The sequence below is a fragment of the Lepidochelys kempii genome, chromosome 5 (assembly GCF_965140265.1).
Source record: "Lepidochelys kempii isolate rLepKem1 chromosome 5, rLepKem1.hap2, whole genome shotgun sequence".
Lineage (NCBI taxonomy): Eukaryota > Metazoa > Chordata > Testudines > Cheloniidae > Lepidochelys > Lepidochelys kempii.
The window spans coordinates 101220521-101247742 of NC_133260.1; the positions used below are offsets into that span (position 1 = coordinate 101220521).

Here is a 27222-nt window from a genome sequence, read left to right on the forward strand (position 1 = left end):
TTCACAGCAGCCCTCAGCTTGGCCGTTTTTCTGAACCCACAGTCCAGGTCGACGACTCCTGTGTCTGACCAGGAGTTGGGAGGATCTGGGGGGAACCCGGGCCCGCCCTCTACTCCGGGTTCCAGCCCAGGGCCCTGTGGAATGCAGCTGTCTAGAGTGCCTCGTGGAACAGCTGTGCGACAGCTACAACTCCCTGGGCTACTTCCCCATGGCCTCCTCCCAACACCTTCTTTATCCTCACCATAGGACCTTCCTCCTGGTGTCTGATAATGCTTGTACACCTCAGTCCTCCAACAGTCCACGTTCTCACTCTCAGCTTAAAAACCCAGGTGCCCTGATTAGCCTGCCTTAATTGATTCTAGCAGCTTCTTGATTGGTTGCAGTTGTTCTAATCAGCCTGTCTTAATTGTCTCCAGAAGGTTCCTGATTATTCTGGAACCTTTCCTGTTCCAATACCCAGGGGAAAGGGACCTACTTAGCTTGGGGCTAATATATCTGCCTTCTATTACTATCTTATAGCCATCTGGCCCGGCCCTGTCACATGTGATTTTAGGGCACAACATACAGTTTTTGTATCACTTGAATCATGTATGTTTAAACACCAATGCAGTTCAAGTGGTACAACCCCCAGTGCGGATGCAGTTATACCAGTATAAGTAGAGCTCTGCATGGATACACATTTATATCTGTGGATGCGGATATAAATTGGAATCTGCTTAACTGCAGGGCTCTCCCAGGAACCACAGCGGCAAAAGTAGCAGAACGTGGGGCCGCCGCTCCCACAAGCCAGTGCCCCACACCAGAGGAGCTGCTGGTGTGGCTGCACCGACCCTAAACAGGAGACGCAGACAGCTGCGTGGAAGGGACAGAAGCAGGGTTGGGAGCGGTACAGCTGCTCCAGGGGAGCTGACGGCACAGGGCGCTGGCTCCTGGGAGCGGTGGCCCCACGTTCTGCTCCTTTCGCTGCTGTGGTTTCTGGGAGAGCCCTGCGGTTCCGCGGATATAAATTTGTATCCATGCAGGGCTCTAAGTATAAGGGGAAGGGGAGGAGCGGGCGTGTTATACTTTATAGCTATCTGACTACACCTGTATAACTGGTAAAACTTTCCTGTCTTACCAGTTATACAGGTGTAGTCAGATAGCTATAAAGTATAACATGCCCGCTCCTCCCCTTCCTCTTCCCCCCCCGACACTTTTTATTCTGATGTAAAAGTGGGGGAGAACATGGGGGTTGGTTTATCTTAAACCCCTTCCCAAGTACTGTAAACTAAACTGAAAAAGGCCCTTTTTTATACTGGATTAAGACCATCGCCTATGGGGAGAGGAGGGAGTGTTATACCTCAGTAACACTAATTGGCCTAATTTCATGCCTGAGCCTATATCATAAAAGCTTTTCCACGTAGAAAAGACCGAAAAGTGTGCTTATATTGTGCATAGACAAGACCGCGCTAATTAGGCCTCAATTGGAGTATTGTGTCCAGTTCTGGGCACCTCATTTCAGGAAAGATGTGAACAAATTGGAGCAAGTCCAGAGAAGAGCAACAAAAATTATTAAAGTTCTAGAATACATGACCTATGAAGGAACACTGAAAAAACTGGCTTTGTTTAGTTTGGAAAAGAGAAGACTGAGAGGGGACATAAGTTTTCAAGTACATGAAAGGTTGTTACGAGGAGGCGGGAGAAAACTTGTTCTTAACCTCTGAGGATAGCACAAGAAGCAGTGGGCTTAAATTGCAGCAAGTGAGGTTTAGGTTGGACATTAGGAAAAACTTCCTAACTGTTAGGGTGGGTAAGCACTGGAATAAATTGCCTAGGGAGGTGGTGGAATCTCCATCATTGGAGATTTTTAAGAGCAGGTTAGACAAATACCTGTCAGGGATGATCTAGATGATAGTTAGTCCTGCCATGAGTGCAGGGAACTGGACTAGAAGATCTCTCAAGGTCCCTTCCACTCCTATGATTCTAAGACCTCAGAGCTCCTCAACAGATGTTTGCTTTGGATTTCCTTGATACAGATTCAAACTGAATGGAAAGCTGCAAATTGACATTGTCTGTGTTAACAAAGAACAGGATGCCTGATATTGCAATGAATATATTAGAAGCTGATAACTTTAAGCTTAAACATGCAGCATGGCAAGCTAAAAGTTGTCTTTTTTTATTGACAAACTTTTCATGGAGCTTACAGTATCTAAGGTATCCTAAATACAGAGGTGAACGCTGTGCAGTTGGAAGATGGAACAGTGCTCTAGGTTTTGTTCTTTGGGAGGAAAATGGTTATACTTTATTAAAAGCTTTCATATTTTAAACATTGGCCCTCACTGCAAATTTGACAAATTGGATGCATTTTCTTTTGTCCGCTGTGCTTGTTGATTCAGAAATCTGATATCCTGTTATGACTGACATTTAACTACAACAGGCCACATCTGGGACCTCAGAAGCTGTGTGTGTTTGCTTTGCAGGCTGTCTAGGATGCTTTCATTATTATTTTGTGATCATAACCTTTGTTCATTTCGCCCATATAACAACTTTTTAACTTCCCTGCTTATTACAGTATTGCCCTAGTCTGTAGTTCCTTCCACATAGGAGATCATAAATGGTAAACACTTGTTGCAGTGAGGTTCTTTTTGTTTCTCAGAAAATGGATGGCTAAGTCCGTTTATCCCTCTCTTTCTAGATATGCAACAATAAGATACATAAGCCCTATTGGGAAACAACATACTTGCATGCACGTCACAAGGGACAAATAATTGCTAACACAACTGTTGTAATTTTCACTAAATGTAAACAAGTGTGATTTGCCTGTTTCGTGCTTCAAATGAGTTTCTAAAGCATCATCTGATTTTTTGCTCATTCTGATTAGTGTTCTAAAACTTTACTCATGTAGCAAAGTATTTAAAACAAATGTAACTGGAAACATATGACTAGTTTACAGGGGACCTGTCAGTAGGGGGTCAAGGGAAGGTATTTGTGGGGAAAGTGGTGGTCGTGCTATATCTTGACTTTAGCAAAGCTTTTGATATGGTCTCCCACAGTATTCTTGCCAGCAAGTTAAAGAAGTATGGGTTGGATGAATGGACTATAAGGTGGATAGAAAGCTGGCTAGATTGTCGGGCTCAATGGGTAGTGATCAACGGCTCGATGTCTAGCTGGCAGCCGGTATCAAGCAGGGTGCCCCAGGGGTTAGTCCTAGGGCCAGTTTTGTTCAACATCTTCATTAATGATCTGGATGATGGGATGGATTGCACCCTCAGCAAGTTCGCTGATGACACTAAGCTGTGGGGAGAGGTAAATACTCTGGAGGGCAGGGATAGGGTCCAGAGTGACCTAGACAAATTGGAGGATTGAGCTAAAAGAAATCTGATAGGGTTCAACAAGGACAAGTGCAGAGTCCTGCACTTAGGATGGAAGAATCCCATGTACTGCTACAGACTGGGGAACTACTGCCTAAGCAGCAGAAAAGGACCTGGGGATTACAGTGGACAAGAAGCTGGATATGAGTCAACAGTGTGCCCTTGTTGCCAAGAAGGCTAACGACCTATGGGGCTGAATTAGTAGGAGCATTGCCAGTAGATCGAGGTGAGTATTCTGGAGTATTGCGTCCAGTTTTGGGTCTGCTACTACAGAAAGGATGTGGACAAATTGGAGAGAGTCCAGCAAAGGGCAATGAAAATGATTAGGGGGCTGGGGCACATGACTTATGAGGAGAGGCTGAGGGAACTGGGCTTATATTTAGTCTGCAGAAGAGAAGAGCAAGGGGGGATTTGATAGCAGCCTTCAACTATCTGAAGGGGGGTTCCAAAAAGGATGGAACTAGGCTGTTCTCAGTGGTGGCAGATGACAGAACGAGGAGCAATGATCTCAAGTTGCAGTGGGAGAGGTCTAGGTTGGATATTAAGAAACACTATTTCACTAGGAAGGTGGTGAAGCACTGGAATGTGTTTCCTAGGGAGGTGGTGGAATCTCCATCCTTAGAGGTTTTTAAGGCCCGGCTTGACAAAGCCCTGGCTGGGATGATTTAGTTAGGATTGGTCCTGCTTTGAGCAGGGGGTTGGACTAGATGACCTCCTGAGGTCTCTTCCAACCCTAATCTTCTATGATTCTACTCCAAACTCCACCCATTGGAGACGACAAAATGAGATGACACTCTCAGATTGTGCAGATGTTAAAAATATGATCACACATGCTGTGCTCTTTTTGGTTTCTCCCCCTTACTGGAGTTCTAATACATCCATTGGCTTTGCTGGGTTCCTCTGTGGGACTCAGTCAGATGCCCTGCTGAACTTCTGCTGGCTTGGCTCCTCCTTAGCTGGGGCCTGGGAGGGAATAAGTGGTGGTACTCTTGCTAAACCTACTCAACTTGTGGGGCCAAAATAACCCGAGCACACAGAGTAAATTGTGTAGATTTTGGTAAGAGTCTCCCCTCTCCTCCCCTTTAATATACCTTGATGAGTAGCAAAATAGCTAACCATGTTGACCTCTAAATTATCATCACTGGCACTTATTGAAGTGAATGGAATACCTCACCTTACAGCTATTTGTTCCAAAAAGAAAAGGAGTACTTGTGGCACCTTAGAGACTAACCAATTTATTTGAGCATAAGCTTTCGTGAGCTACAGCTCACTTCATCGGATGCATGCAGTGGAAAATACAGAGGGGAAATTTTATATACACAGAGAACATGAAACAATGGGTGTTACCATACACACACTGTAACCAGAGTACTTGTGGCACCTTAGAGACTAACCAATTTATTTGAGCATGAGCTTTCGTGAGCTACAGCTTACTTCATCGGATGCATGCCGTGGAAACTGCAGCAGACTTTATTTATACACAGAGAATATGAAAAATACCTCCTCCCACCCCACTGTTCTGCTGGTAATAGCTTATCTAAAGTGATCATCAGGTGGGCCATTTCCAGCACAAATCCAGGTTTTCTCACCCTCCACCCCCTCACACAAATTCACTCTCCTGCTGGTAGAATACAGACTAACACGGCTGTTACTCTGAAACCTATTTGTTCCATGCAGTGGTGTTGTAGCCGTGTGGCTCTCAGGATGTTAGAGATACTACCTCATCCGCCCTATCTCTCTAGCTGTTGTTTCAGGCTGTCTGCAAACTCAGTTACCTCTATATCAGTGGTTCCCAAACTTGTTCCGCCGCTTGTGCAGGGAAAGCCCTTGGTGGGCCGGCCGGTTTGTTTACCTGCCGCGTCCGCAGGTTCGGCTGATCGCGGCTCCCACTGGCCGCGGTTCACTGTTCCAGGCCAATGGGAGCTGCTGGAAGCGGCGTGGGCCGAGGGACGTACTGGCTGCCGCTTCCAGCAGCTCCCATTGGCCTGGAGCAGCGAACCACAGCCAGTGGGAGCCACCATTGGCTGATCCTGCGGACGCGGCAGGTAAACAAACCGGCTGGCTCGCCAGGGGCTTTCCCTGCACAAGTGGTGGAACAAGTTTGGGAACCACTGCTCTATATCATTGGCACTTTGGTCACGTTTTCTTCACAAACATAACAGCTAGAGAGATGTTTCTTACCCTCCCCCCCGCTCCCTCCCACCCCACCCCGCAAAAAGCTGAAATTATAGAACCAGAAGGCAGTATGGGAGAGGAGACAGAATGCTATTCCAGCCCTGGCCCTCAGGTTAAAATTAATGGCCCAGATCTTCTGCCGCAGCCAAGGAGGGCGTTTGCAACTGAGGGGGGGCCCAGAATGGACAGCCAGCTTTAAGCCACTTTTGCGCTTTATTGAATCTGCTGTGCATTAGGCTGGTCTCCGGTGTAAATCCTTCCTAACTTGGTACATTTACCCAGGTTCCCAAGGCATCCATATGGCATGGGTGATTAGCAGTGGGTAGGGGTATCCCTACCTCACATGTCTCCTGGCCACCTCTCCTGTGCTGAGACATGTAGGATCCTCTTTTAGGCTACATCTGCACTGAGAAATTTCAGTCATTCTCCCACAGTTTGTCTAGCACAGGTGCAGCTGCACTGATGCCAGCAACTGTGGGAGCTCTAGCATTCATGTGCTCTAGGTGTTTTTACCACCAGGTTATCTAACCCTGCTTAGACAATGGTGATAAAAATCACCTGCTCGGTCGACACCCTTCCCGCCGTTGTCAGCACTGATGTTGCTACTCTGGTGCTAGACCAGCATGGGAAAATTGCTAAAAATCCTGTGTAGACAAAGCAGTTAGAAATCCTAATGCTTATATTTTAACCCTGAGTCCACATTGCATAGTGGTCCTGTTTATAGTAGATCATGTGTTGGCAACACCTAGGCTTCGGCCTATCCCACCTGACAAGCCAGCCAACTTTGAATTAAAACACCACCGTGCTTGAGATAAGGGTATCTTGGGTGGACTGGACTCCAATCAAGGGCAACATGCAAGTTAACTTTTTACTGAAGATAAGCCCTCGGACACTCAAAATGATCAGCTATTGGATCTATATACTGAAAAGGAGACTCCATACAGTGCTGTCTAAAACTGTCAAATTTTAACTGCCTTTTTCTTGTTGTTTCAGGTTGCATGTCTGGTTGGACTTGATGCATGAAATTTGCATGACTCCTAACAACATATTTCTGGATTTGTCAGTGAACAAACATGGCCTACCCAGCGAATATTAGTGGCAGTACCTCAGGTAACTAACTTTGGGACGCTTTTCCCTATTGCGTTGTGTTTTTAAACTCTCTTTCTATAAAATTGTGAATCTGTGAGAAAGATCAAGGTGCAAATGACTCTAAACAAATATTTCAAAGTGTTTTCCTGATAGATGAATGTTTGTTTTTTTTCTCCTTAGTTATTTTTGTTTCCTCTTTTGAGGTATTTTGCAAATAGCTCTCCTAGCTTGAACATACGAACTAAGGTTCTAGTGACAGATCCTCACCTGGTGTAAATCAGCCTAGCTGCACGGAAGTAACTGCACTGCACTAGTTTGCACTAGAGGTGGATCTGCCTCATAGAGTTTCACTGCAGAAAAACAAATGGATATTATGCTATAGTTGTAGTGGAGTTTTAGGCCTGAAGAGCTCTCATGTGTGACATCGGAAGCCTATGGTGTTAAACATCCCTTATGTGTCTAACTATACTTCTTTTGGTTTCCACCATCATTTAGAATAAATTTTAATTATTCATTTTACTTTCCCTTCTTTGGGCTATGAAGATCCATGCACATTTATTTGGGTCTCGGTACTCTTTAAAATTTGAGTCCAAGGGATGTTCAAGGGTTATTGATAAGGCTGATAGATCAGAAGGGGTCAGAGATTAGAGGACAGTTGATAAAAGTGCTACAGCGCTTTTCCTCACTGTTATGTCAATATTTTCTTGCTCTCTGGGGCATTCCACAAACATGACTTTAGCATACTACGGGCAGGCCTTCAGCACGGACTACATGGAGAATTTCGGGTACAAGGCAGAAACTTTAACATCAATGCACTAAGTTTTTCTAATATATGTATGTATGTATGTATGCTTGCAGCATGGGCATGTAAATTGAGGTTTGGTTAGGTGGGAAGGGTGTTACGTTTTTTTCCCATGGCATTCATGTGAAACTGTAAACTTCTCTTTCTGGTGAGTCAAAAATCAAGTTCCTCTTATTTTAAAGATCATACAAAGTATTTACTGGACTCACACGTGCTTGTTGAAATGTAGTCTAATAGATATTGACAGGGACAGTATTTGTATTTGATACACATGTTGTTTGGCAATGTACAACTTTAGAAACTTCTGTTATAGGACTAGTATGAAATCCATAAGGTACTGGCTGCATCAGTTATATTTGCTATAGAATTTTGCTATAGAATTCATCAATACAAAGGACTAGAAAGTTTTCTCTCTGAGCAAAAAGGAGTGCAGTTGTCTTTGGTTGTGCAAAGAGATGAGAAAGGATGGCCCAATCCTAACAGACTGGTAGGATAGATGGAAAACTTTATTAAAAGTGAAGCTATCAGTAATTTCTGATAATTGTTTGTCACTGGTAAACTCAGCCTTAAAACACAGTGATAGCAGAAACGACTTCATTTTAAAAAAATTTTATTTTGAAAAGATTGACCCACATTCAAGATTATCACATGGTAAGGGAGTGTTTTCTCTTGTTATATAAAGCAAAAAAGTTATATTGTGTGGGTGGGTAAAATTTTCTAAACATAAATACAAAGTTAATTTTTAAAAAGCTTTATAAAAGTCTTGCATTCTGAATTAGACACAAGAGTACAGGGTTAGCTCCTCACCCTCGCGTGTTTTGGCTTTTTTTTTTTTTTTAAATGCTCTTGATTCAGGCCAGGCAGAATTATTCACTCCTAAAAAATGTTTGGAATGTTCTGTATAGATTCAGTGCATCAGGCTTACTTTTGACTATAGCTAATTGACTTTTTAATTATTTGTATTGTAAAATTGTCTAATAACAGAAAATGGTGATAGTCTGTTGACACTTCAACTTATAAGAAGCTAAATGTTTGAAATGGGGATATATTAGTACAAGAATCTTTAGTTTTGAGACTGGTATGCAAATAGGACTCAATGCAGAGTAGAAACGGTTTGCTCCCTTACTAAGAGCAAGTATGATCAATTGGGTCAAAACAGAAAGTTAGGATGTGTACTGTTCCACTGCTTCATAAAGGACTGTCAGGACTTGTCTGCTTTATAAACCCTTGAGGCCACAGTTCTAATGTGTAACACTTAGTTTTGTATGTGCATGCTTCTCCAGTCCTTGAGTATTTCACAATGGGTTAAGCGCTGGACTACAGACATATATGATTTGCTATTCTGCTGTGCTGAGTGAGGAAGATTGCCTTTAACTCCTGCTCATCTGGGCGTTGGACATATTAAAGCAGGTTTCTTAATTGCACAGTGTTCTAAGAGGGAAAAGAAACTTCAGAGGTGGAGATTTTCTGCACACAATACCCTCTGAATCAGTTGTCATCAGGAAAAGAACTAGATAGATGTGTAATGAGCTTCAGCACTAGATTTATGCTACTTAAATAGTTTGACTGCTTTGAGCACAAATTCAACCATCATCATCTACAAGGTGATTAAAGAACAGTGCTTTGCTTTAGCTGCTAATTTACCAATGTGAGTACTGAGACTACTAAATGTGTATGCCTACTGTGTCCTTTTGTTTAATTTTCTGAATACTTGAGCCTGTCTGGTATACTACAGATTGGCAACTGCAGACAAGATCTTGAGGGAGTTTTCAGGTTTGTTTGTAGGAAAGGTTCACTCTATTTAGCATGTATATACAAGTACTCTGAGAACTTTTTTGAAAAATATGCATTGAAATGAAAATACATTTAGTTATAAATATTTTCTGTTTGTGCATGTGAGGCCATCTACAAAGCAAATGATAATTTTATCATGAAAGCTAGCTGTGAGAAAGGTTGTTGATTATAAATTTTAATAGTTCTTGTATATTTCAGCAAAGATGGTGTACTTTAAATATGGCTAATAAATAACTGGAACTGTAATGGAATTCAAACCTGTCTGTCAGTGGTTCAGTTTGCTGATAAATTACTAAAGTCAAGTTTTTAATTATTCCTCTTTTGGTTTTGTTGCACAGTATTCATCTGCATTACAAAAGTTTTTTTGCATGAACGATAAGCTTAGTTAATCATCCTCTGATGTTAAAGGAAATGAGTTTTTAATAGGGACTCGCTTTTAATTCTTGCTTTAGGTCTCACTAACATCAATGTATAGTCTGTTCAGGAGCCTAATTTGCTGCAGATGACCATGAGAGAGGTACATGGCTTTCTTTTCTCTTTACAGGAAATAAGTTTTCTGTTTTGTTTCACTGAGGATTCATGTGGGGCACTGAGTACTCTCAACTCTTCACTTTGTAGAAATCAGTCCTAAACTGGATTTGGGTTTCTGTGCTGACTGAATAGGTCTCTAAACTCAGTGGGTATGAAGGTGCTGGGGAAGTGCATAGCGGCCTAATGCACTTGTCAGAGCAGCTGCATGCAGCAGGCACTCAGTTGTGAATGTCATGCTTAAGTGGGGAGCTACGTGGAAGTTCAGCCTCAGTCAGTGTCCCTATACCAACCAGTGACTCTAAACAAAGTTCAAGCAACTGAAAGGCAGGACAGTTAAAATGATTATTTGTCAGATTAGTAACAGTGTCTTCACCACCCTCTGGGTTCAGTTTACAGCAAATATTACTTGGTTTATGAATCAGCCTTAATGGACACAGAAGCAATATTGTGTGACCCCACCGGCACTTTTGCAGTTAAGTCTATCAAGGTTTTCACTAAACCCGTTAATGGAATGTCACAACTCGTCCTAGACTGAAACTTACAATATGGGGGGTTCCTTGGAAGTAATTCCAGTGCCCCTCACAGAAAAACCTTTAATGCTTTATTTTGAATACAAAAGTCTTGATTCTTTTAGCTGCTTTCTGATCTGTTTTAACTTAAACAAATTAGTTTTGGTTCAGGTACACTGATGAGCAACAAATCCCATAATATGAAAGGGGATTTACTAGTGCAATGAATACCCAAAAAATTACACTATCCCTTCAATGCAACAAAGCTAGAAAACACTGCTAGAGAATTGATCAAGGGGATCATGATTCAACCTTGTGCTCTCCTCAAAGACAAAGAGCGAAACTAATCATAATTCTTCTTACTGATACCTCTGCAAATTTGCATGTAGAGCTTGCAGAAGCATGCCATGCACCTATGCTTAGGAAGGAAAATACCTTTCCTGCAACCCAAAGTCAATTTGAGAGGAACTGTTAAAATTTTAAAGGCATCCTTGTATTGCTGTGCAATAGGTAAAGCCACAGGAATCTGTATAATAATATGGTAGCATTGGCTATGGGGTATGTACCCCACAAATGCTGTGAATGGTTTAATATGGGCCTGAGAAGCCAATTAACCCACCTGCTTGTGTAACGCCAACAGACCCCGGTTGTCAGCGGGAAGGATCAAACTGGGGTCTCTGAAGCATAGTGCATGAACTTCTATCACATGAGCTAAAAGCCAGTCCCCTGTTAGCTAAGGCTGTAGAGCAGACTCATTTTATCTCTCTCTCTAAGTGGTCTCAGTGCCACTAGATGGGACAGAGCACCACACTCAGAAGGTCTGTGGGTTACACTTTCACCCGTTTGAAAGGGACAGGCCTACCTAGAGAGAACGCCCAGCTGAAGAAGAGCTGGTTTGCTTTCCCCTTAAAGAGCTGGGTGAGCCCAGTTCGAGGAGGAGACCCAGAGGAGTGGAGGTGGAGAGTTCTCTCCCTCTGGGAAGCAGCCCAAAAGAAGGCTGTGAAGCAGAGAAGAACTGACAAGATTCTCAAGCTGGAAGCTTCACTAGAGATAAGGGCTTTGGAAAGCTGTAGCCGTTCTGAACCCCTGAGTGAGGGGAGGTATATCCCAGCCACTAGGCTGTGGGCTTGATCCAGGCACAGAAGCCCGTGGTTAGACAGGAGGACAGTCTAGAGCAGCAGAGATTCCTGAGGAGGTGGCTGCCAGCTGTGCCCAGCTGGGCTTAAGGTTTGGTTTGTATACATTTGTTGGACTTTTTAAAGGACTCTGTGGCCTTGGAAGGGGCCTGGTCTGGCTGGAGGGTCAGGACACGCCTATGACTAGAGCAGGACAATGGAGGGGCACTGAGGCACAGCTGCCCCAGTGCCACATCCAGCCAGGAGGGGACGTGTTGGGGCAGCAATTTTGCCACAGCCCAAATCAATTTATTCTTTGCTTTTAATCTTTTTTTCTGGTGGGGGTTTGAATGTCTTTAGTTTTTCCATTGTCATATGCAGTGTTGTTCCCAGATAAGTCCCATGATATTAGAGAGACAAGGTGAGCGAGGTAATATCTTTTATTGGATCAACTTCTGTTAGTGAGAGACACAAGCTTTTGAGCCACTCAGAGCTCTTCCAATAAAAGATATTACTTCACCTTCCTTGTCTCTCTGTATTTTTTCCTTCCGGCTAAATTTTTTCTATAACTTTTCATTGTTTTTAGAATATTTTTCCTCTAAAAACCTCTTTCCAAAAGATGTGGAGATTTTCCAAACTTATCTGACCTTCTTCCTTGCCTGTTTTACTTTCAGTGCAAGGTTTTCTGTCTCAGGTATTTACAGGGCCCTATTGCTGTAGAATCAGAGTGCCTCAGTCTTAATGTTAGTACTCAGCTCTGTAGTCTGATTTGGAACACCACTTAAGTGATGTTTCAAATCAGACTACAGAGCTGAGCACTAACAGTGAACCAGAGAAAAAGAAGAAGAAGCTGAAAAAATAGCTGCATTCAAGCACCTAATAAATAAATCAGTCTTAATGTAGTTATCTTCACAGCCCCTGGGAGGGAAGGAAGTGCTGTTATCTCCATTTTACAGATAGAAAACTAAGGTACAGAGAGATCAAGTGATATATGCAAGGTCACACAGGAGGCCTGTGGTTGAGCAGGTAATTACACTTAGATCTCCCATGTCTTGGGCTAGAGCCCTATCCGCTGGATCATCCTTCCTCTTCCTCCTTTCCCTTTCCCCCTCTCCTTTTTCTGCTCCATGCCCACTTTCCAGTCTTCTTGGGATTGGAGCTGGAGCACAGGTGTTGTATACTCTCCTGGGTGTGGTAAATTAATTGGAGGGTTGTCTTCTACATGCAAGTGAGCTGAAAGCTCTGAGAATATGGATTAGATCCTGTATTGAATCTTTTTTGGTTGAGTGAAATTTTAAATATAATCCCCCAACTGACTTTCCTCCATACGTAGAGGAATATACCCTCGGAGCATTCAGTGTAATCCAGTGAGAGTTAATGATGGGTAACCTTAAAAAGGTTTGGAGACCTACTTCATATAAGCAACCAAGCCTTTATTTAGAGCTCTAGAGTACAGGCTTCCAAACAGCAGCTTATCAGGTTCCCCTGACTTTATTTATATTTAATTTTAAATATTGAAATCTGATAGTCAGCTAGCTCTCAAATACAACTGATCGAGGTTCCCCGACTCTAAAGGGAAAACAGTAAAAACTACCAGCCCACTTGGCAGTGTTTGTTCTCTAATGGCTTAATCCAACACCCACTGAAATCTCACATTGACTTGAGCAGGACATGGATTCAAGCCCTAGGTTTTAGAGACCTGATTTTGCAGGAGCACGCTGGCACATTCTAGATTTAAAGGGGCAGCAGGGCACAAGTAGTGCATGAGGAAAAGAGTAGCCAGCTCTACAGGAATAAACTGTACTAAAGGTTTGGGAAAGTGTTGCCAACTCTTGTGATTTTTATTCCAAGTCTTGGGAGTTTTTCTAAAAGCTCCATCTCTTGGGATCATCTGATTGGGAGAATCTCTGCTTACTTTTTTTAATAAAAAAATAATCATAATAAAGTTTCAAGCCCTCATGGTTGCAAAAAGAGGCTTGAAAATTTGAACCATAAAGGTACCCAATGCCAAAAAGAATCTAGCATTACTTTTTAAATCTCATCTGTTGGGCTCTATAACAGTGTATAATTGATCAGCCATTGATTAAAACGTCTATTAATCATTTATTAAGCCTTTACATTAAGGCTACATTTACAAAGTATGGCTATTTTAAAGGAACATTTGCACTCTTTTTATCATGCAAAACTTCCCACTGATTTCTAGGAAATTTTACAAAATATTTATAGGCATGTTCTCCATTGCTTACAAGTTTGCTTGAGCTACCAAGGTATTTTTATGATAAATCATTACAGTAGCTTCCCTGGTTATTTTTTTAAGCCTACAGAAACTCCTCATAAAGAACCATGTACAACTAAGCACAAACCTCTGGCAGACCCTGCAGGGTCAGGACTTGTAATGTACGCTAGTTAAGGAGAAACTAGGTTGTAATAGAACTTTAGAGTGTTAATGGAATCTGTTGTGTGATGATTCTCTTAGGAAGGCAGTTGTTTTTCTTGTCATCTAGGTTAAAGTTAAAATACATAATTTTTTTGTGAATTTCAGCACTGAATTGAGATTAGCAGAAGTGAGTGTTCAAGAGCTTAGCAACTCAAGACATTTGGCTTCTGTAATGAAATCTGCAACTTCAGTACCATTTTTCACTAATATGAACATCATGGATGACCGCTGGGAATGGCAGGCATATAGACAACTGCTAGCATTCTTCTATGCTCCAGGGATGGTTTCCTGGAGAACAGGCTTTTCCAGAGTAGTGTTGCAGTGCTACTGATTCTGCAAATTTGAGTACCCTTAGTTCAAACTCCATAGTGTTTGCTTAGTGCGATTGTTATGAGCTAATCAGGTTCAGATGAGTTCATATTTTTGTTGAACCCAGTCACCCAACCAGTGCTGGTTTGGTTCAGTCAGACAGTGTGACTCACAGTATAAATATGTAGCTATGGCTTGCCTTTCCTTCAGCATTCAGAGTGCGATAGGCATGCATCCTGTCATGATTACAGTGAAAGAGAATAAATTGAATGCTTCCTCTTTTTTTGGCTACTGATTTGTCACCTTTGCTTCCAAGCAAGAGAACAGTGCTGAGTTGCTGCATCTCTTTCTGTGTTCCATGGATAGGCAGACTGCAGCAGTACCCGCAAAATTTATACAGCGGTACCTTATCAGTGCCTCACCTATGGAGATGTGCTGATTCACCTTGATGCACACCACTTTAAAACAAACTAGGGTGGAGACCTTGACATTAGTGGGGTGGAGGGTTGAATGCACCTCAAGCAGTTTCAACAGCACAATGTCATTACAAAACTTACCTACATTTTCATAGACCCAACATCTCTTACATAGCAATTCCAGATCTTCCTCAAGAGCAAATTTCAAACAATTCTGAATGGACACATGTTTTAATAGCTGACTACCTACCTGTCTATTTGGGGTGGATTTATATTAGTATCTTACACACTAATTATTTGACTCTAAGGGTGCTGTTGACACGACTGCATCCTCTCCAGCAATGTATTGTCATAGCATTAGCCTGACTTTGCGCATGCATTTCTGATAGACCACAAAGAGTCATAATGGGCAACGGCTTCTCTTTCCTGAGAGCTCTCACCGAAGGACTGGGGTCCCAGGACTCAGTCCTGATGTCTCTCTCCTCACCTGCCTCCACTTCCTATGAGTGTTGCTTCTCTCAAACTTCCCCAGTAATTTTACAAACAAATGTCATTAGTTGCTGATGACACTCTGGGCTTGTCTACACTTAAAATGCTGCAGCAGCTCAGCTGTAGTGCTTCAGTGAAGATGCCACCTACGCCGACGTGAAGGCTTCTCCCATGGGCATATCCATAGGTACTCCATCTCCCTGAGAGGTGGTAGCTATGTCAGCAAAGCCCTCCTGTCGACAGAGCACTGTCTACACTGGGAGCTAGACTGGTGTAACTGCATCGTTGCTCAGGGGTGTGGAAAATTCACACTCCCGAGCAGGGCCATCCTTACCCATACACAAAGCACACAGCTGCGTAGGGCATTTCCTGGTGCCCTGCGCAGCTGGATGCTGCTCCAGCCCCTGCTCTGGCTCTCCCCAGCCCCCCACCCCTGCTCTGCCCCAGCCCCGCCCCCACTCCCCTGAGGACTCCAGAAGCGGCCGGGCCTCACCGGTAAGTGGAGCAACCCAGCCCCAGCCTGCTCCACTCCCCTGGCTCCCAGCCGCGCCACCGGCGAGTGCTGGGGGGTGGTTCCCCCCTCCCCCCAAGCCTGGGAGCCAGGGGAGCAGAGCAGGCTGGGGCCGGGTCACTCCACTTCCTGCAGGAAGTGGCCAGGCCCCATCCCCCATGGAGGCCGGGGGCCAGCCCGGCCACTCCCGCAGAGGCCTGGGGCGGGGCCCCACACAGCCCCCTCCCCCCCACGGAGGTCTGGGGCCAGCCTCACCCCCCCCCCATGGAGGCCTGGGGCGGGGCCCCACACAGCTCCCCCGTGGAGGCCTGGGACCCCATGGGGGGGCTGCTTAGGGCACCAAAATACCTAGGGACAGCCCTGCTCCCGAGTGATGCAGTTATATTGACATAAGTTGCTTGTGTAGACCAAGCTCAGCTGTTTCTTCATGTGTGGATAATACCCTCCCAGATGTCCCTTTATTTGGGAGGAAATTGAAGTCTGGATGAAAAACAGCTGGCTGAAGATAAAGCCAGATAAGATGGTATTGATGCCAATAGGAGGGACAAAGCACTGTGAGAACTGACAGGATCAGTTACTTAACAGTCTATATCAGGGAGCATTGCAGCCAAGGTGGAGTGCAGTCTGTATCTTGTTGAATTGCTCATTTCTCCTGGACGCCCAAAATATCTAGACTGTCTCCAAATACCTTCTATCTTTGGTTAGCCAAAAGACTACTCCCCTTCCTCTCTAGTGTGGATTTACCTGTGGTCATCATCCTCTTCTCACTTCTCAGACTTCTGCTGTGTACTCTGCCTGGTCCTGACCATGAACGCTGCATGGAGATTGCAACTGGTCCTTCTTGTGTGGTCTGCCTCTTAACAGGATGAACTGGATCCCTCTCCGATTCTGAATCCAGTTAAAGATAAAGGTCCTTACATTCTAAAATCATTAATGGTCTTGGAACTAAAGTATCTGAACGACCACCTGTCCCCTATCCCCATCACAGAGGTTGTGATCAATAGAGGCATGGACGCTCACAGTGCCCGGTGTGAAACTTTGGATAATTTATGTGATTCTCACTTTCGTATGACACTATGGCTCAGATTCTACTCTCACTTAGACTAGCGTAAATCCAAAGTAACTCCACTGAAGTCGACAGAGTGGCTCAGATTCTACTCTCACTTAGACTAGCGTAAATCCAAAGTAACTCCACTGAAGTCAACAGAGTTACTCCAGATTTGCACTGATTTGAAAAAAAGAATCTGGCTCCGTGGTGAAGTGTGTTACATGTGTTTAACTCATTTGTTTCCATGAGGAATCTCGCACACACAGGAGACAGCAGTAGATGTGCATACCGTTGTCTCAGAGGAAGCACTAGAATAAACTCTCCTGAGACTTGCAGGGCGGGGAACAAAATCAGTGATGAGCTTTTACCACCTGACAATGTTAAGTGCAGATACAAGAGTCCCAAATCTTCTTGTATCCATTTGATACAAAAACATTTTTCTGGCACTGTTCTGTAGTATTCCTGACACTTTTCTCTGAGCTTCTCCTGGGAAAAGAGGTTGGGAATTATCTGTAGGATTGTCACTGTTTTCTAGCCTTTTTAAACCCATCAACTTAATGGAAGTAGTTTGTTTACAGCTTGTAATTTAGTGCCTGATATCTGAGTTTAATCTTGTTCCAGTTAATAATTCTGCAACAGAAATGAATGAAGGAATGTCCTTACTTGAGCTATTGTAATAATTTACTCACTCCACACCCTTTTGTGTAGTACATAAGACCAAAGATTACATAAAAACAGCCTCTACCAGATTTTGCTTTCTCAACAGTGCTAGGGAGTAAGTTAGTTCTCACACTGCATACGTCAGCATTACCCCCATATCTTGTAATCTTTCCTCCTAAAATGAAATTCCACTTTGCTCCCAATGGGATGTAACTTTGTATGTGAACATACTCATGCTTCCTTCTTCTTTCATCCAAATTTATAACTATCACAGTTATTGAAATAAATGGTTGAACTTGTTATCCATATGATACACATTACAGCACATGGTGCATAGAATAGTAGGAATGTCTGAATAACACAGTTCTTAGTTGGCTGGATAGACTTTAAATTACAGACTTCCTCCTGGAGACTTGTTCTGATGGATCCTGGTCTGAGCTTGGACACAACCAGTTTATTAGAGATCCCAAAATTCGGATTTAGAGTGACCGATGCTGGTGTTTCACATCCATCTCGCTTCATTTCTGTCCAGTTACAAACATCTAGACATCTTTTCCCTCCGAAGTGGACAGTATTGCTACTGCCCTGCTGATAACCCTTCCCTATTTGTCCTGTCGTTTGACTTTTTATGAATGTGACTTTTATTGCATTTTATTTTATTATACTACTGTACTGTACCCTATATGCTGTGTGTGGTAATTTACAGAGAACAAATATTTTGAATATGGAACTTTCTGGAGCTCCTCTTTCCTTTTCATTCACAATTTTTGCCTGCCTTATTTGAATAAACAGGAACTTCCTATGGTCAGTGAATAGATTACCTACCCCTAGAAATTTGCTTGAAAATCCACTTCACATGTGTTGTCCCAAAAGTTCATACTTGGCTGCCACATTGTTCAATATAGTCCACCGATCATCCATGCTCATAATAATATGCAGCCTTTGCATGTAATACGGTGGACTCCAAAGATACTTAATTCAATAAGATCTTCCAAAGGTATTGCAGGAAATTGTCATATCTGTCACAGGCATGGCAGCGAACATAGATGTGAAATTATTTTACATCTTTCCCTGGAAAAGCATTGTGGAAAAAGCCAGTGCATATTTTTCAGGGTTCAATAACTCATTCCTTCCTCACTGCAACTGTGGATTTTTTTTTTTTAAATTCCCACACACATACACATGTTAGTGTTAAGTGTCTCTGAACCTTTTACATAAAGGTGCTGTCACAGATCCACAAAGCATGCTATGACTCTGGCTTTTATACAGTCTCTGGAAGTGTACCCTTCTCGGTGCTAGGCCCTGAGGCTCTGCTTTATACAAGGGTGAAGCCCCCGTGGCTCTGCAACTCCGAGACTGAGGCTCTGGTTTCAGCACATCCGTTTATCACAATGGCTCCTTCCACAGGTCTAAAACTCTGCTGGAGACTTGCCCTCTTGTGAGCTCTTCAGCCAGCAGATGTGTTGCAGCGACACAGGACAGCCTGTTCAAAACATGATGCCACTTATTAGTCAACTGCAATACAGTATGTAGGGACATTGAGTTAGAAAGGTAAAGCAAAGCTTACCTGCACATGGGTGATCCAGCACAGTCCACCCGTCTCGCCCAGACTTCCAGGATTCCACCCCCTAGTTCATTCGTTAGCAGCATTCTTACTACAGTCTGCTAACATGTCTGTTCTTTATCTCAAGCTCCAGTCATGCTGTTTCCACATGTTCTGCCCACATTGCAGTTAATATCCAGTACTTCATCTTCCATTGTATCTCCAAGGTAACTCCATATATATGTTAACTGGTCTTGACAGACCATTCATACGCACCCCTACCTCAACCCAATGTCTATGTTGTGAACACCCAGTCACTTCGTTGCTTTCCCTCTGCTGTGTCCCAAGAAAGAAATTACCTCCTTCATTCCTAGTGGGTAACAATACAAAAGGAAATGGGGGAAACTGAGTCTTATACTTACTTTTCATAAGAACAGTCCAGAAATTTCCAATGTTCTCCACAGGTGTGCTCAGAGGGTGTCATGAGCAAAGATCATGTGGTATCTGAGTCAAAATATGATGAGCCATGACTATCCTGCTTACCGAAAAAAGGCCTGCACTGCATCTTATGGCATAACGGCCACTTCACCTTAAACGGTCCCTTGAAATATGTGTTAACTACTTATGCTAAACAATCTTATGCTAAACAACATTGCATACGTCTTATGGCTCAAATTAGTCTCCTCTCACTTAAACTGGCATTCTGGCTTCTGTAATAAAGACTCCTGCCAAGGTTTGTTTTAAAAGGTGACATTGAGCCATGAGTGCACAGCACTGGTCTGGTGTCAGAGCAATTACATTCTTGAAGGACACTCAGAAATTTTAAGGCCAGAATGGACCATCATGATCATCTAATCTGATCTCCTGCACATTGCAGGCCACAGGACCTCACCCACCACTCCTGTAACAGACCCCTAACCTCTGGCTGAGTTACTGAAGTCCTCAAATCATGGTGTAAAGACTTAAAGTTACAGAGAATTCACCATTTACACTAGTTTAAATCTGCAAGTGACCCATGTCTGATGCTTCAGAGGAAGGCAAACCTCCCCAACCCCACCTCACCCCCGGGTCTCTGCCATTCTGACCCGGGGGGAAATTCCTTCCTGATCCCAAATATGGCGTTGAGTTAGATCCTGAGCGTGTGGGCAAGACCCACCAGCCAGACACCTGGGAAGGAATTCTCTGTAGTAACTGGGAGCCCTCCCCGTCTAGTGTCCCATCCCGGTTGTTGGTGACATTTGCTGCTTGCAGTCGCAGATGGGCTACATGCCATCATAGGCAGTCTCATCATACCATACCCTCCATAAACTTATCAAGTTCAGTCTTTAGGTTCTCCCCTCCCCCCGCCAGCTCCCATTGGAAGTCTGTTCCAGAACTTAACGCCTCTGATGATTAGAAACCTTCACCTAATTTCAAGCCTTCTCTGTACCTGTTCCAGTTTGAATTCATCTTTCTTAAACATGGGAGACCAGAACTGCACACAGTCTTCCAGATGAGGTCTCACCAGTGCCTTGTATAACGGTACTAACACTTCACTGTCTCTACTGGAAATACCTCGCCTGATGCATCCTAGGTTTGTATTAGCCTTTTCCACACCCGCATCACATTGGCGGCTCATAGTCATCCTGTGAACAACCAATACAGCCAGGTCTTTTTGTTCTGTCACGTCGAACGGATACGTCCCCAGCTTATAGCAAAAATTCTTGTTGTTAGTCCCTAAATGCATGACCTTGTACTCTGCACTATTAAATTTCACCCTGTTTCTATTACTCCAGTTTACAAGAGTTTGAACAGGGGAATCATTAACAATATGCTAATAGCTCTAATCATTTATTGACACTAACTCCCCAGCTTGGCCATCAAAAGTGCATGCTCAGTTTATACAGGCATGTAAGTAAACTAAGTGGACATTTCATCACATAAAGAGTCATGTTTTCAGCTGTACTTCTCTATGGGCACATGCAAATTGATGTTTGCACATGCAACTAGAGTAGCGAAGTACCCAATCTGTTCACTTAAATTGTTATTTGCATACTTTAAAAGCAGTTTTTGCATGTGGAAGCTTAGAGGCTGAGTTAGGGCTGGCTGGAAAGGTAAACATAAATCTGCTTCGATCATTGGTATATCTGCTAAAGTTTAAAGTCTTTAAAAGCAATTATTTAAGACAAAAATACATATTTGACATTTTATACACTAAATAGGCACAAATTTTAGTGAGATGCTCCTTTTAAAAAGAGGTAGGAAATGGGGTATTCTGAACAACATTTTAAAAAGCGAGAACTTCATCTATATTTTTCCATCCGTGGTGGAATAAAGACCCTCTTGGACAAATGTCGGAGGTGAATCCTGTCCAGCTTGCACTTGGACCTGTGTCTCTTGCTCTGTCTGGTTTTTGTTTTGGAAGAGGGTGCGATATAGTCTGTTGTTCTATGAAGCCAGAATGGCCACCAATAGACACCTGTCTATACACTGGGTCCTCTGTTTTCTGCTGATAGATCAGGTTCTCAGTCATTAGTGCTGTTCTCTGGCTTTTTTTTTTTCCTTCCACTGTAAACAGTAGCTGAATGTTTTTGTTTGGCACCATAATAATCTGGAAGGCCAAGAGAGTGAATAAACACATAATCTCTGCCTTTGGTTTTAATATTCATTAGTCCAAATAGATGTCAACATGTGCAATCAACCTATGGATGAAATTCTGACACATTTGCAGATTTTTTTTTCTTCCCTTATGTTTATGGCAGAACTCTTGGGTCTGGTGAATTACTGAGAGAACTTTGAAGAAGGTCTATTATGGGTGTGTGATCTTGGATGGGAGAGTTCTCTGTCAGATGTCAAGCACTTGAAACCACAAAATAATTATAAGCAGATGGAACATGTGGGTACAGCTGCTGTTCTCTTTCCCTTTCCAAAATGCTTTGCTATCCTTTAATATGTGTTTTCATTACTCAGTTTTTTCCAAAAGAATTTTGACATCTTTTGATGCATACTTTTGAGCATAACTTCAAGTTTGGGGGGAAAGGAGGGAACTGTTTCATTTTCATGCATGTATTCTATTTTTATGATTTTTCCTGTATCCAACAAACTCCTATGGAAAAAAACTAAAGATGGGCTGTCCTATTTTTCTTTTACCAATCTTAAGAACCTGTTGCTCAAACTAGAGATTGTACTAATAGTTCAGAGGCTTCCTGTGAATTACTTTTTCTTAAATGAAATTGGTAACTGCTTGAAAGGGACAAATTTTAGGTCTGATTTCTCCCCAGGCAAGAATCCTGTAGAGAAGAACACTGAGAGCAGCATTCTACATGGAATGGGTGATGCAGGGTTTGGCCACCTTTCTAACTGGGACTATACTCTGGAGTACTGTAAAAACCAAATGTGGGCATGGTCCCAGCTGCCTACGTGCTGCTCAATTAGCTGTACACAATGAAGAGTGAGGGAGATTGTGCATTGACACATCAGCAAGAGGTGTTAGTTGTTTGGTTTCCACCCAAGATTTGGGCACATACTTCTGCTTATTACTATGGGCAAAATTTTGTTTACTCTGTCCAGATACTTATTGTTACTTCCTCCTTTCTTCTTGAATCAACTTTAGATCTGCTCTGCGTTCACCTGACAGTGGGATGACAGCTGGGAGAGGGCTGGGTTGCAGTATGTATACAGTGACCACCGGTATTTCAAGGAAATAAAAGACAATTGGACAAAGCTTATTTTTAAGAGACCACTCCCCCAAAAACATTTTTTCTTCATGTTAGAAAATCCTGGATTTATATTACAAGGGTGTGAGTCTACTCATGATCAATGCTTGAACAAATTCTTTTTCATCTTGTTAAATATTACTTTGCTCCTTACTGAATACAGGTTGATATTAGGCAACAAATACAGGATGTCCATTAAAATACAGCTCAGATAGTCTCCCTGCGGGCTAGTTGGGGGGGGGAGGGGCATTCATGTTGGTGTGTAGCAACTTTCATGTCAGCGTACACACACAACACTTGTACAAGGCCCATTTTCAACTGGGGCCGTGAGTCTACATTATACGTTCATGTCAGTGCGGTTGCACCAGTGCAAAAAATATTCATGTAGACCAGGCCTGAGCATGTGAGATGTGCAACATGACATACTGCTGCCTCTGTGGCACAAATGTAGTGACTAGAGCGCTGAGATTAACTCTCTGTTTTGGTTTGGTGGCAAAAAAACTTTAGCAAACGGAAAAGGAAAAAAACATAACGCGTTGTGCATTAAAACATTTAATTCAACCTGCAATGCAGTGTTTTGTTTGGTTTTTGAGCTTTTTTTTAACTTTTTAAAAATAAAATTCAAGTACATTTTTAAACAAAACAATTTTGTGTCAAAAAATTGAAATGTTGCATGTTGAAAGAAAACATGTCAATGTTTTAGGAATATTTTTTTTAACCCAAACCGTTCACCAAATTCTACATCAATTCACTAAATATTTCATGTGAGCTGAATCTGCATTTTTTGACAAAAGTTTTTTGGCTAAAAAATTTTCCTCACTTGTTGTCGTGACATCTCTCATTTTTGAGAGTAAAGTACAGCAGTAGGATCCAGTAAATAGAGGGCAGAGGCATTCAAACAGAAACTGGGAAAACACTACTGATACAATATTCTTCTAACACAGTTTTTAATGCTCAGCCTGCATGGGATGCTGCTGCGAGGGGTCTCCACTTCCCTTTTCTTCTAGAGCAGTGGTTGGCAACCTGCGGCCCCGCAGGCCATACACAGCCAGTCAGGGTAATCCGCTGGCGAGCCACAAGACAGTGTTTACATTGACCATCCGCAGGCACGTGCCTCTTCTCGCAGCTTCCATTGGCCGGGAACGGTGAACCACAGCCACTGGGACTTGCGGGCATCTGTGCCTGCGGACGGTCAGTTAAACACTGTCACGTTCGGACATTTGGAGGAACTTACTCTCTGCTGTTCACCACAGTTCCAGTCCCAGCTGACAGTAGAATGTATGGATGGGTATGGGTATCGTGTTTTACTGGTATGTATACCGTTCCATTGCTGGTGAGCCAGAGTATCATACCACTAGAGCAGAGGTTCTTAACCTTTTTGGGCTTAGGACCCACTTTGATTGCCTGTCGCTACCCAGTAAACAAGCTTTAGTGGGAAAAAAATCTGGATAACTAAATATTTCTTACCCACAATATATAATACACATTAATGTAATAAGTACACCATGTGTACCATAGCAGCAGCTCCTGTCCTATGGAGCTGGCTGGGCCATGCTCTTGGTTTCGTGATCTCAGAGATCACAGCACACCACAGGTTTGGCCTGATCCCTTTGATGGCGGCTAGCCATGTCAAATTTGTGTGAGTGGCATTGCAACTTTGTGTGCATGGGGTTTCAGTACCACTCACTCAGATTGGTGCAGCCGGAACCCCTTCCCCCACCCCCGTTATCATGACGGAGGGGTGGCTTAGCCAAACTCAAGCAGGGAGCCAAGCGCAGCCACCCCTGTGGGACCGGAGCCACACAAGCCACTGCTGCAACGTGAGTGTGGGGGCAGGCTCAGCAATTCCGCTTTCCCTGCCGACAGACTCACAGCATTGCCAGGTTAGATTTTTAAAAAAAAGAGCAAAATCAAATTTTAAAAGAAGCAGCTCAAGCCCAAAACAAGCTCAACCAACTCACTGCCCCTTTATAAAACAGATCTCGCTGCTCCATTACTTTAAAAAAAATACTACTCTGGTTATGTTATTACTACACCAGAACTTAGCATCTGCCTCGTGCTCTCATTTGTAAAGTGTCTGATGTCCATGTGCTGTGCAGGTGGCCACGGCCTGTCCCTGTCGCACCACTTAGCTGCCTGTGGCTACTGGGTGTTTTTCACACTCTTCTGTGTGTTGAGGAATTTCCAGCATGGTAGATGTACCCTGGAGAACTACACAAGGGAGTCCAGTGAAGCTGTGGAGCACATAGAGGCATTGTCCTAGACACGCTTCCCACATCCACTGTTCCTTTCCAGGGAAGAACAGAGTCTTCTCCCTGAATCCTACAGAGGCATAGAAAGGTTCTTTTTCCTTCCTTAACAATTGGGGGAGGGAGGAGCCTAACTTGGGAATCTTTGTTTAGTCAACCGGGGTTTGTTGTAGCGTAATCTTGTTCGGTTGATGTTTACAGTCTGCATTTTAGGCAGAGCTGAAAAGAGGCTTAGCTGAAAGATGCAGGAATCTCTTTAAGGGCTTGTCTACACTGGCGCTTTACAGCACTGCAACTTTCTCGCTCCGGTGTGAAAAAACACCCCCCTAAGCGCAGCAAGTTTCAGCCCTGTAAAGCGCCAGTGTAGACAGTGCACCAGCGCTGGGAGCCGCACTCCCACCGCGGAGAGCTACGCCCCTCGTGGAAGTGGGTTTTTTTAGAGCACTGGGAGAGCTCTCTGCCACGGCAGCGCTTTAATGTTGTCAGAGTAGGCTAGCCCTAAGATGCTGTGAATTAAAATGTCTAGGCGGATTCCCAGTTACATTGACTTGAGTTTGGAGGGATATCATATCGCTATGAAACCAAATAAGCTTATGTATAATTTTAAAACAACTTGTCTCAATGAGAAAGGCACCAACTGTAGTTTGACCATTTCATTGAAGAAGAAAAATGCTTGTGTCTAATTTATATAGAAAGATTTTATTTTTATCCTTCAAATTATAAGTTGTATTAGACCAGAGTAAATAAAAGCAGAGTGCACTAGGATGATGGCAGCTACAATAGAGATAATTATTTGCCCAAATTATCTCTGTGTGTGTCTGTGTGTGTGTGACACAGAGAGATAGAGAGAGAGAGAGAGAAACCAACAGACAGCAGGGAGGAGAGGGGAATGAGTAAGAGAAATCATCACAGCTTTTCATTCTTTCCTAGTTTGACATCATCAGAAATATTTAGTCCTTTTTTGCTTATGTTTTAGTACAGTACGTTTGTCATTGTTTGTTTGTTTTTATAAATTTAAATCATTGTGAGGAGTAGTCCTCAGTGTCAATTATCACAGTCTATAATGCAAAGAAAAACATTGGAACTAAGCTTCTATGGCTGGCAGGCAGACTAGAATTTTGTCAGGAAATTCCAAAAGAGTATAAATAAATTCTCTGTAGCAAACCCTGGGCTCCTTGCCTGCTGATGTGTCAGGAGTACGCATTCCCTTTAAGGCTGAGGAAAAGTGTGCTTCAGACTTAATTTCCTGAAAACGAAATACTGAAACATTCAACAATTACCTCTTCGCGGAATGGTAAGTAAGGCTGTCAAATAGAGGAGAAGTTAGAGGGGAAAATGGATGTTAGCTTTGTTTGCCATTGGTAAAAAAAAAAAAAAAAAGAATTAAAAAAAATAAAATCCCCCCGGCAACTGGTTTAATTGAAAGCCAACCACCAAGTCCTGGTACATGCACATTAGTTGCATACATTCTTGCTGTGGTTTGGTCTGTTTGTTTTAACATAAAGTTTCAACTGTTCTCTTGGACAGGGTGGCATTGTGTTAGGCTGCACACTGAAGAAAGTTTGTGTTTATGGTTTGCGTCAACTCTGGACAGGGTTCTTGTTGTTTTTGCTGTCCTGTGTTTGTTACACACTGAGTAGTTAGTTTCTTGAAAGGATGCATATTTTCTGTTCAGAGATGTGCTTATATATCAGGGTACTTTTTATCTTCAGGTGCGTGAAGCACCAGACATACTTATATCAAGGTCTCGACAGCAGAAGTAGCAAAATCTCCTTTGGGTGGCTTGATTGTGCTGCTAGTGATCTACTTCTAAACCACTGTTTTCAGCTATTCATAATTTGCTCATAAAACTACCTTTTAGGCAGATATTTTATATACTTACTCTGGCTGATGCTTAACTTTATAAAAAAAATAAAGATTGAAAAAAGTCAGGTCAGCAGTTTGACCTATCCAAGTATGGAGAAAAGGTGTTTTTTGTTTTGTGGGGTTTTTTGTTTTGTTTGGTTGGTTTTTTTTGTCTTGTTCAAACAATGGTTCAGATATTTTGTTTTCAGATAATACAAATGGCTTTTGTTTTAAAGTATCAAATGCAGCACGTATCTAATCCCAAGTGAGGAATCTGTGCTGGATTTTCAAATGGAAAAACAAAGCTAAACTGTTTTTGAAATTGCATACTGAGTGCATGTAGAGTATATCACTTTTCTTACTGGCATGAGCACTTACCAAAAGTAGCTGTCCCAGTACTTACATGTGAAAATATTTGTGGAATCATTATTGGATAAGACAGGTTTTTTCCAGTTGACCTTACAGCTTCAGAGAGGGGTGACCTGGAAATGGGGGTCTCAGCAATAGTTTCATACAGTAAGCTTATATATCCTAAAGAGATTGGACACTTTCCTTATGGTGACCCTTTCCCTATAATAGTAACCCTGTTTAACTGTTCCCAACTGCTCACCTCTTCAGAGATTAATAAACTTAGAAAGGTAATGACATTATAAAC

At 42.8% G+C, this 27222-nt stretch overlaps 1 protein-coding gene across 4 annotated transcripts in view; it reads left to right on the forward strand.

Moving 5' to 3' along the window:
- Positions 1 to 27222, forward strand: part of KANK1 (KN motif and ankyrin repeat domains 1) — a 170743-nt gene that overhangs the window by 102516 nt on the left and 41005 nt on the right. For all 4 annotated transcript variants that reach the window (XM_073345218.1, XM_073345217.1, XM_073345219.1 and 1 more), the window contains one exon: positions 6519 to 6635. In XM_073345218.1, coding sequence (XP_073201319.1) covers positions 6599 to 6635 — 37 coding nt within the window. In that variant the 5' untranslated portion in view covers positions 6519 to 6598. The remainder of the gene's footprint in view (positions 1 to 6518; positions 6636 to 27222) is intronic.